Consider the following 12,043-nt stretch of genomic DNA (forward strand, 5'->3'; position numbering starts at 1 on the left):
ACTGGATTTTTTGTCATTATTCTTATTTTTTTTAATATTTATTTTTAGTTGTAGTTGGACACAATACCTTTATTTTATTTATTTATTTATTTAAAGAAAGAGCCTTTTTTTTTTTTAAGAGAGAGGGAGAGAGAGAATTTTAATATTTATTTTTTAGTATTCGGCGGACACAACATCTTCATTTGTATGTGGTGCTGAGGATCAAACCAGGGCCACACACATGCCAGGCGAGCGCGCTACCGCTTGAGCCACATCCCCAGCCCCTATTTTATTTATTTTTATGTGATGTTGAGGCTTGAACCCAGGGCCTTGCACATGCTAAGCAAGCACTCTACTGCTGAGCCACAATCTAACCCCACTGTTCTTATTTTTGATCAAGTAGTTAAGCTGACTAAATGTTTTTAACCTTTGATTTATTTTAACACCACCAAAACAAATCTTTCTTTAACTGAAAGATTACTGACTATACCTGTATTAATTTAGCTGTAACTGTAGCATATACTTTTTCCTTAAAATTGTTATATAGATGAATAATTCTCAATACTAGATGTACAATGGAATCATCCAGGGAGCTGTCAAAAAATAACCTTCCTTTTTAGATTGTTGGGTTGGCAGGAAGGAATGGGGAGTGGCTAGTATCAGTATTTCAAAAAATATTTCTAGGCGATGCTATTGTGTAGCAGAACTAGGAGCAACCAAAGGTTTGACAATATAGCAGACACTCATCAAGAACCTTGTTTTTCAAAGTATTATGTATGGGCCAGAAGCATTAGCAGTGTCTGGGAGCTTGTTTAGAATTGCAGATTCTCAGGCCCCACATAGAATCAGAATCTACATTATTTGAAGGTCTATAGGTATTTCACATGTACAGTAAGTTTAAGAACCAAGTTTCATTACAAGTTTCATCTTTGAAATTTGGGGGAGAAATAAATCTTTCCATTCAAAAAAATAATTTCAATGAAATTTATTGAGGTTAGTAAGTTCTGTCTTAGTCCATTTGGGCTGTTATATAGTAAAGTATGATAAATTGGGACTGGATGTCCAAGGTAAGGCACTAGCAAATTCAGTGTCTGGTGAAGACCAGCTTCTTGTTTCATAGCCAACTATCTTTTTGCTGTGTGTCCTTAGGTAGTAGAAGGGAGAAAAGGTGAGGAATCTCTCTTGGGCCTTTTTCATTAAGGCACTAATCTCAAATGTCCACTTCCAGATAGCATTACACTGGGAATTAGGTTTCAACATATCAATATGGGGTATGGGGGACACAAATATCTGGATGATAGCATGCTTTCTTGCAGTCTTTTACTTATTTATTTTTTGTGTGAGACCGGGGATCAAACCCAATGTCTTGTGTGTGCTAGACAAGCACTCTACTGCTGAGATATACCCCTAGCCCTCACAGTTATGCTCTAAATGGGGAATGTGTATGGGTGGGGAGTATTCAGTGGTTAAGTAGACTTTGGAAAGACTTCCTCTTGGAGATTCATAGCATGATATATGCCCAAACTGAACAGTCTTGCAGTAAAGAAACTCATGTAACTTTGTTTGATCCAGCCTGTATTTAAACTTAACTACAGGGGCTGGGGATGTGGCTCAAGCGGTAGCGTGCTCGCCTGGCATGCGTGCAGCCCGGGTTCGATCCTCAGCACCACATACCAACAAAGATGTTGTGTCCGCCGAGAACTAAAAAATAAATATTAAAAATTCTCTCTCTCTCTCTCTCTCTCTCTCTCTCTCTCTCTCCTCTCTCACTCTCTCTTAAAAAAAAAATAAATAAACTTAACTACAGATTTTTTTTTTAAGTAGCACCAATTAACATCTTAGGAAATTCAGAATTTTGAAAAACTACTCTTACTAACTTTTAAAAATAATTGTATTAATTGATAAGTAGAGATTTAGTATTCCTTATCTGAAATTCTCAGGACCAGAAGTGTTTCAGATGTTGGATTAAAAAAAAAAATTTTTTTTTTTTACATATACATAATGAGTTATATATAGACTTAGGAATAGGACACAAGTCTGAAAACAGAATTTATTTATATTTCATATACATTTTATACACATAGCCTTAGTAATTTTAAATAGTATATAGTGCGCCTCATTTTGACTGCAACTCATCACATGAGGTTAAATATGAAATATTTTACTTGGTGGCATCATGTTGGCACTCAAGGTTTCTAATTTTAAAAATGTAGGATTTCAGATTTTTTGGAATAAAGATGCTTAATCTGTATTGTGAATGAAAATCAGGTTTTATTTTTAAAGATTGTAAAGTAGTTTGATTCTTCATATAAAATGCAAGTCATTGTACATTTTGACTACTACATTCTTGATTCTCCAAAACTTAATATTGGGAATTTAAAATCTTACGTATATTTTTGAAAATTCATTTGAAAAGAACTGTTTAAATATCTGCTGCTCTTAAAAAGTACTAATTAAGAACTTTCTGTTTTGGATACATAGGGATATCAATAGTAGTAAAAAATATTAGTTTCTTGCTGGGCATGGTGGTGCATGCAGCTCAGGAGGATTTTGACTTCAAAGCCAGCCTCAGCCTGCTGGGGTTATGACTCAGCAGTAGATCGCTTACCTAGCATGGGTGAGGCCCCAGGTTTGATCCTCAGCATCACATAAAAATAAATAAATTAATTAAAAATATTGTATCCAACTACAACTAAAAAAAAAATATGTATTAAAAAAAAAAAAGCCAGCCTCACCAACTGCGAGGCGCTAAGCAACTCAGTGAGACCCTGACTCTAAATAGAATACAGAATAGGGCTGGGGATGTGGCTCAGTGGTTGAGTACCCCGAGTTCAATCCCAGAAGCCCCCCAAAAAAGAGGGAGAGAAAATATCAGTTTCTTCTTAAACTTATCTTTTTTTTTAAATACTCATTCATTTTTTTATGCGGTGCTGAGGATTAAACCCAGTGCCTCACACATGCTAGGCAACCACTCTACCACTGAGCTACAATCTGAGCCTCTAAATTTATCTTTTTATTATAGACCTCTGATACTTCAATTATCATTTGTTTTTACTGGCCTTATTATTCTTGCTATTTTTTTTTTTTTTTGAGAGAGAGAGAGAGAAAGAGAAATTTTTAATATTTATTTTTTTTTAGTTTTTGGCGGACACAACACCTTTGTTTGTATTCGGTGCTGAGGATCGAACCCGGGCCACACGCATGCCAGGCGAGCGCACTACCGCTTGAGCCACATCCCCAGCCCTATTCTTGCTATTTTTAGGGCATTCTTTTGGTTTTCCTTCTAAAGTTTCCTTACGTATAAAACAGATATTGACTTAAGAGTTGTAATCCATTTGAAACCTTAGGTATTTCATTAAAATGACCCAAAGTTATTGAACAGTTTTAACTTCCTTATAATATGACCACTAGTGCTTAAAAAAATTCAAAGGTGTTTTTTATTATTTTATTTTAATTTTTTAATTTTTGAGTATCAGGGATTAAACTCAGGGGCACTTGACCACTGAGCCACATCCCAGCTCTATTTTGTATTTTATTTAGAGACAGGGTCTCACTGAGTTTCTTAGTGCCTTGCTTTTGCTGAGGCCGGCTTTGAACTCACAATTCTCCTGCCTCAATCTCCCAAGATGCTGAGATTATAGGCGAGTGCTACTGCACAGGCCAAAGATGTTTTTTAATAAAAGAGTAAACAAATATCATGTTCATTTAGAAAGTGAGAAGGGAAGAAGACAGCTTAAACTTCAGATACTATTATTTAAATACTCATTTCATTTTATTTTAGGAGCTTGAACGGGAAATCACATTTCAGGGTGACAGTGCTATTTATTACTCCTACTATAAAGATATGTTAAAGGCACCTTCATTTGAAAGAGGTATGAATTTGTAATAACAATATTTTTCTAATATAGATCATTGTTCTTCAAAACTGGAATCTTAAGAGTATGGGAATTTGTCTCAGAATATAGACATTTCTCCTTATTGTATTTAATTTTTTAAAATTGGAAAAATGAAGCATTGAGCATTACATTTTCAAATCTTTCTTGATAACATTAAATATTTGATGACTAATTAAAGACATGTTTATTTGACTGTTGTAAAATAAAAAAAATTTCTGGAGAAAAATATATCTTTGGATTTTTACAAACAGATAAACAATAACAAAACTGTTTTTAGGTGTTTACGAACTGACACATAATAACAAAACTGTATCTCTGAAGACTATAAATGCAGTACAGCAAATGTCTCTATACCCAGAACTTATTGCCAGCGTTTTATATCAAGCAACTGGTAGCAATGTATGTATTTTTGTTTTGGTCTTAATATCTATTTTCTCACATATTTACAAATCTTCAAATTATTTAATGTCATACTATTATCACTGCCTTTGTTGTTTCCATTTAGGAGATGATTGAGCCAGTTTATTTCTATATTGGCATTGTTTTTGGATTGCAAGGAATATATGTTACTGCATTATTTGTTACAAGTTGGCTTATGAGTGGAACGTGGCTAGCAGGAATGCTTACTGTTGCATGGTTTATTATTAACAGGTAAGAAAGGTATTTTTAATTAATATTTATAATTTTTTGTGACTATAGTAGAGTTCTGAAAATGTTCGCTACCCCCAGATTCCCCGCCCTAATTCCCAAGTCTATGAATATGCTGAAGTATCATTCTTGTGATTGTATTATGACTTAGCTTACCTTAAAAGTGGAAAATTACCCTATGGACCTTAAAAGCAGAGATCTTTCTTCATCTGGTATAGAAGGGGAAGTCACAGAGATTCAAAGCATGAGAAAAATTTGCTGTGCAATTGCTGATGTGAAGGAGAAAATGAATTCTTCAAACAATCAGTGAATTTTTAAGAATATGGCAAGTGCTTACCTAGCATGTGTGAGGCTCTGGATTTGATACCCAGCCTGAAAAAAGGACTATAATTCTCTGATGAGAGCTGTAGCTCTGAATGATACCTGAATTTTAGTTTAGTGCAACTCTGAGAATCCAACTATACTCTGCTGGCGTTTGTGACATAATAAATTTGTGTTGTTTTAAGTTACTACATTTGTGTTCATTTGTTACATAACAGTTGAAAAGTAATTCACCAGTTTTGTATCTCTCCTTTTATAGAAATAGAAACATTGGCATATATAGATATGTCTCTTCTCTTTCATTTAAAATTAATGGTACAGCTTCTTAGAAAGGAGGAAGGGACATCAAATACATTGCTTATTAAGTTAATTACCATAGATAAGGACTCTATACAAATCGATAAAGTTTTGATAATTAAAGTACAGTTTTAATTAGAAGTACACTTCTAATTAATAGAACCATCCCCTTTCTTATCCAAGGAGCCTCAGCTCTTTAGTTGGGGAGGGGGTTTCAATGAGAAGGAAGGCTCATTTGTAATATATTAATAAAATTTTCCTAGTATTGGTCATATCATAAAATAATTTATTGTAGGATAAGCATGCTTTTCCTCCACCCATAGCACTTCTACCCCCACCCATAGTACTTAATATGATTACATTTTTAGAAATGAGATGTTTCTTCAGTTATACATTTTCTTTTCTTTAGGCAGTTGTCAGATGATAAAATTGATGCTTTTAAGTTATTGAAATTCAGCACTAAGAACTGTATTTCTTACTGGACTTTGTTTATATTTAGCATCATAGGCTGACAATAATGTAATATAAAGGATTTTTTTAGATCTTCCTTAGAAGTTTTCAAGTATAGCTATCCAGCTTTGTGGATAAAGTATGTTTCTTTTTAAAAGCACAGAGATACACTACACTTTATTATTATTATTTTTTTTTTTTAAAGAGAGAGAGGAGAGAGAGAGAGAATTTTTAATATTTATTTTTTTAGTTCTCGGCGGACACAACATCTTTGTTGGTATGTGGTGCTGAGGATCGAACCCGGGCCGCACGCATGCCAGGCGAGCGCGCTACCGCTTGAGCCACATCCCCAGCCCTACACTTTATTATTTAAAGGAGATCTATGTATGATGTGGAAAAGGGAGACCAGAAAATATAAAACAATAATTTCACATTTCTACTGCCTAGAGATCACTTATCATTGTTTATAATTGAGGTGTATTCTTTTATATTCTTTTGGATTTTTTAATCAAAATGTGATATAGGGCTGGGGCTGTAGCTCAGTGGTAGAGTGCCCACCTCACACATGTGAGGCACTGGGTTCGTTACTCAGCACCAGATAAAAATAAATAAAGAGATTGTGTCCATCTACAACTAAAAAAAATGTGATATGTTATACATACTGTTTCATGTGCTAATTTTATTCAAGTATTTACCTTTTTTACTTGTACTTTTATTTATTTATTTATCTATTTATTTATTTATAATGGTGCTAAGGATTGAACCCAAGACCTCATACATGCTAGGCAAGTGCTCTATCACTGAGCTATACCTCCAGCTCACTTTTTATCTTATCTAATACTCAGTCCTTATTATAGTTTACCTGTTTGACTTCAAAATGTCCTGTGTAATGTATTCATCTAAACCAGTAATTGATCCAGGACTACATATTACATCATTGATATATCCCTTAATTCTCTTTTATCTACTTTAGTTTTTTTTTTTTTTTTTAAATGGGTAAGAGATCAAGTCAACTATTCTGTAGAATGTCCTACTTTCTGAATTTCTCTTGTTGGATCATTTAGTGTCATTTAGCTGTCATTTAGCACCCAACCACTGAGCCACATACCGAGCCCTATTATGTATTTTATTTAGAGACAGGGTCTCACTGAGTTACTTATTAGCACCTTGCTTTTGCTGAGGCTGGCTTTGAACTCTTGATCCTCCTGCTTCAGCCTCCCAAGCCACTGGGATTACAGGCATACTCTGAAAATTTTAGTGGTTTTGATGAGTTCAAAGTAGTTGAGCCAGACATGGTGGCACAGGCCTATAATACCAGTGAATCAGGAAGCCAAGGTAGAAGGATCACAAGTTTAAGGCCTTCCTTAGCAACTTAGTGAGACCCTGTCTCACAATAAAATAAAAAGGTCTGAGGATGTGGCTCAGTGGTAAAGTGCCCCTGGGTTCAATCCCCAGTACCTAGCAAATAAAAAAAGGTGGGGGGAATAAACAGTTCAGGTTAGAATATATTATATTGTAGATTATTTATTTTTCATGTTAACATTAAAACTTATATGATATATAGTTCATCCCTCTTGAATATGAGGTTAAACTATTGATTTTGAGGATGACAGTCTGGTCTCTCCATTAAATAGCTGTTTTTCTCTTATGACTAGAAAATGAACTGTGGTATTTATGACAATAAATGAAATGTTCTTTTAGCTACTAACCGTTTACCTAAGGGTTGTGACATGAGTTGATAATCTTTGCCTAATGTAGTAATTTTATTAGGGTTTATAAAATTACATTTTTCTGTTTTTTGGCTACATTATTCACTCTTCAAAAGTGTAATTTTTCTTCATAAGCAGAACTCACTGGTTACTTTTAACATAAATAATTATTGATTCATTTGAGAAATGTCTGTTTAATTCATTTGCCCATTTATTATTTGTGTTAGTTGATTTTTGTTTTGGTGTAAAGCTTTTTGAGTTCTTTACATATTCTAGATATTAATCATCTGTCAGAAGAGTAGCTAACAAACATTTCCATAGATTCTGTTTTCACATTTCTAATTGTTTTCCTTTGCTGTGCAGAAGCTTTTTAATTGGATGCCGTCCCATTCATTAACTCTTAGCATTATTTCCTGAGCTTTAGGGATGTATAGTTAAAGAAAATATGGTATATACACACAATGGAGTTTTATTCAGCCATAAAAAAATGAAATATGTCATTTGCAGGAAAATGGATAGAACTTAAAAGCATTATGTTAAGCAAAATAAGTCAATCTCAGAAGGCCAAGGGACTGTATTTTCTTTCCTTTTCTTGGGCTGGGGGGGGGCGGTACCTAGGGTTGAACTCATAAGCACCCAACCACTGAGCCATATCCCCAGCCCTATTTTGTATTTTATTTAGAGACAGGTGATCACTGAGTTGCTTAGTGCCTCGATTTTGCCGAGGTTGGCTTTGAACTGGTGATCCTCCTGTCTCAGCCTCTCCAGCTGCTGGGATTATAGGCATGGGCCACCATGCTGGCTTGTATTTTCTTTCATATGCAGAAGCTAGAGAAGAAAAAGGAAAAAGGTGAGGGTGGATCTCATGGAAAACAAAGGGAGATCAGTAGAGGAAAGGGACCAAGGGCAGGGACTGGAGAAGTACTGGGGACTGATATTGGCCAAATTATATTCTCATAGTGTGTGCATGTATAAATATGTAACAACAAATACCATCATTAAGTACGACTATAATGCACCAATCAAAAACGTGGGAAAGGGGCTTCGGATGTGGCTCAAGCAGTAATGCTTGATCGATCCTCAGCACCACATAAAAATAAAGAAAGAGAGAATCATTTTATTTTTATTTATTTATTTTTTATTCTAATTTGTTATATATGACAGCAGAATGCATTACAATTCATATTACACATATAGAGCACAATTTTTCATGTCTCTGGTTGTATACAAAGTATATTCAAACCATTTGTGTCTTCATACATGTACTTAGGATAATGATGTCCATCTCATTCCACCATCTTTTTTATCCCCATGTCCCTTCCCTTTCCGTCCTACCCCTTTGTTTTATCTAGAGTTTGTCTAATCCTTCCATGCTCCTGCTCCCATCCCCACTATGAATCAGCCTCTTGTATCAGAGAAAACATTTGGCAACTGTTTTTTGGGGATTGGCTAACTTCACTTGGCATTATATAATCCAACTTCATCCATTTACCTGTAAATGCCATGATTTTATTCTCTTTTATTGCTGAGTAATATTCCATTGTGGATATATACCACATTTTCTTTATCCATTCATCTACTGAAAAGCATCTACGTTGGTTCCACAGTTTAGCTATTGTGACTTGTACTGCTATAAACATTGTTGTGGCTATGTCCCTGTAGTATGCTGAATTTTTAAGACCTTTGGGTATAGACTGAGGAGTGGGATAGCTGGGTCAAATGGTGGTTCCATTCTCAATTTTCCAAGGAATCTTCATACTGCTTTACATATCGGCCACACCAATTTGCAGTCCCACCAGCAGTGTATGAGTGTGCCTTTTTTCCCACATCCTCACCAACACTTATTGTTGTTTGTATTTTTTTTTTTAGAGAATTTTAATATTTATTTTTTAGTTATCGACGGACACAACATCTTTGTTTTTTTTTTTTTGTATTGGTGCTGGGGATCGAATCCGGGCTGCACGCATGCCAGGCCAGCGCGATACCACTTGAGCCACATCCCCAGCCCCTGTTGTTTGTGTTTTTAATAGTTGCCATTCTGACTGGAGTGAGGTGAAAATCTTTTGTGTGTGTGTGTGTGTGTGTGTGAGAAATCTTTTAAGAGTAGTTTTAATTTTCATTTCTCTAATTGCTAGATATGATGAACATTTTTTCATATATTTTTTGATTGTATATCTCTTGGCCCATTTATTGATTGGGTTATTTTTTTTTTTTTTGGTGTTTAGCTTTTTGAGTTCTTTATATACCCTAGTGATTAGTGTGTATAATATATATTAGTGTATCTGATGTGCAAGGGGTAAAAATTTGCCATCTCTATTACTTAGTAAGCACCAATTCTCGTAAATTAACAAAAAACCAAACAAAAAAACCTTTGTTTTTGTGTGATAAATAGCCATTGAGTTGTAAGAGAGCCAAATTTGGTGATTTTTGGAAAGGAAGTCCCATTGTGGTGTGATGATATACGAAGGATACAAAAAGCTCTTAATAAAAATTGACAGGACGAACTTAGGAGGAATTTACAAAGACATTTCTATATCTTTGATTCTGGAATTTTATTATTATTATTATTATTTTTTTTTTTTTGGTATTAGGGATTGAACTCAGGGGTGCTCAACAACTAAGCCACATCCCCAGCCTATTTTGTGTTTTATTTAGAGACAAGGTCTCACTGAGTTACTTAATGCCTTGTTTTTGCTGAGGCTGACTTTGAACTTGCGATCCTCCTCCCTCAGCCTTTATAGAACACAATTTTTCACTTGTGGCTCAGAGCTGTTGGAATTACAGGTGTGTGCCATCGCACCCCACGTTTCTGGAAATTTTAAAAAGTCTTTAGATGTTGAGAACCACAGACAAGTCAAGATAGCGCCTGGCACTTTGCCAGAAGGAGTGGTTTGAGAAGTAACGCCAGCGAGCCATTAAGATGATGGAGATTCCTTAATGACTGACTGCTGTATCTAATGATGTTAATTAAGTTAAGCTGTGTATAATTATTAAGATGATGAGGATTCCTTAATGACTGATTGCTGTAACTGGATGATGCTAAATTAAAACAAGCTGTGTATTCAGTTAGGTATAAATACCTCTGATACCTCTAAATAAAGCGTCTCCTGCTGTATCAACCTTCACAAGTTGCTTGTCACCCCCTGGTTATTTTGCCCAGCTAGACTGCGGCATTTATATATATATATATATATATATATATATATATCTACTATAAAGTTAATTTCAGGTAGCCTGTTAATGGAAAACATTATTGAACTAGGTATCAAGTGATACGCATTATAATCCCATTTATGCCACCTACTAGCATACGATTAAGTCACATCATATCTCTGAGCTTCATATTCCTTTGTAAAGGCAAGTAAGAACTTTGGATCTGCCAGGCCACCAATTATGTAATGCAGATTGTGCTCTAGAGAAGGACAGCCATCTGGTTAATAGAAGGGAAAGGAGGGGCAGAGCAGTGTGCTTTAGCTTGGGGTAATATCCACCCAGAGAAGGCATGTCCTTTGCACATTCTCACCAAGGCCCTTCGGTTCACCAAGTAGAGTACAGAAGCATTCTTCCTCTTGGTTGGGGAGTGGGGGTGGGAAATTGTTAATTTGCCCAAAATGCTACATAGGTAACCTCACAGTATTGTTATTGAGAGCAATGAGATGTGTGAAAGTGCTTTGAAAAGTATAGTCTTACACATATACAATGTCTTACTTTTGCTGTTCATTTGTGGTTTATTTTAGGGTAGATACAACAAGAATTGAATACTCCATTCCTTTAAGAGAAAACTGGGCACTACCATATTTCGCCTGTCAAGTTGCTGCACTTACAGGCTATTTAAAAAGCAACTTAAATACTTATACAGAGGTAAGATACAAATCTGATCCATCATAGTTAATTCTGATGTATTACAAATGTGATACATAATTTTTAAGTTAGTCATAATTAAGTTATATTCAGTTAGGCCCAGATACTACATAATAAAGGATATAATTAGGTAGTTTTTGTATAATGTTGTTCTGTAATTGATAACAAATTATTTTTAGGAAAACAAAGATGTTATATTTTTTAATGTAGTTATTAGACAAATACATGAGGAATATCTTATTTTGAAAATCAGCCCATCTCACTGGTATTTTACTACTTCTCTTACTTGGAACTTTATAAATATATAATTTAATTAAATATTATTAATATTTAAAGAAATATTAATGAAGATATGAAGAGTGACCACAGATTACAGCTGTGTAAACTTTGATGATAACACCGCACATTCTGTTTATGCACGTTTTCTGTGACTGAGATGTAGGTAGAGTAGTGAAAGGTTTCAGGTGAGCTGGGGTTGTGGCTCAGAGGCAGAGCACTCGCCTAGCACGTGCGAGGCTTTGGGTTCAATCCTCAGCACCACATAAAAATAAATAAATAAAATAAAGGTATTGTGTCCAACTATAACTAAAAAAAAGAAAGAAAAGAAAGTTTCAGGCAATTGTCCCAGACAGTTTAGATTCTTACTCGGTTGTTGCCACAAACCTTTTGGCAATTGAATGAAACTTACAGACCCTGTCTCAGAAAAAAAAGATTTTAAATGCATAAAATAAAATGAATGTGATTACAAAGGCAACTAGTAGAGACTGACTAAAATGTAGGGATCCTTTATTCTATTGATCTTGAGTTAAGAATTCCTGGCTATGAAGAGAGACTAGAGGGACTAAGAAAAGGTCTCTATTAAGAGGCCTTTGTCTCAGACAC

The 12,043-nt window shown here is 34.9% G+C and overlaps 2 protein-coding genes across 6 annotated transcripts in view; one reads left to right on the top strand and one right to left on the bottom strand.

The window, feature by feature from the left end:
- Positions 1-12,043, top strand: part of DPY19L4 (dpy-19 like 4) — a 66,153-nt gene that overhangs the window by 13,002 nt on the left and 41,108 nt on the right. For all 5 annotated transcript variants that reach the window (XM_081266121.1, XM_081266125.1, XM_081266122.1 and 2 more), the window contains 4 exons: positions 3,761-3,851; positions 4,153-4,274; positions 4,381-4,526; positions 11,038-11,161. In XM_081266121.1, coding sequence (XP_081122247.1) covers positions 3,761-3,851; positions 4,153-4,274; positions 4,381-4,526; positions 11,038-11,161 — 483 coding nt within the window. The remainder of the gene's footprint in view (positions 1-3,760; positions 3,852-4,152; positions 4,275-4,380; positions 4,527-11,037; positions 11,162-12,043) is intronic.
- TP53INP1 (tumor protein p53 inducible nuclear protein 1) overlaps positions 1,580-12,043 on the bottom strand; it is a 182,652-nt gene continuing 172,188 nt past the window's right edge. Inside the window, exon 5 of the transcript XR_014018771.1 lies at positions 1,580-1,709. The gene's annotated coding sequence lies outside the window, so the exon portion shown is untranslated. The remainder of the gene's footprint in view (positions 1,710-12,043) is intronic.

This window comes from Spermophilus citellus (assembly GCF_964194105.1).
Source record: "Spermophilus citellus genome assembly, chromosome: 14".
NCBI classification, from domain to species: Eukaryota; Metazoa; Chordata; class Mammalia; order Rodentia; family Sciuridae; genus Spermophilus; species Spermophilus citellus.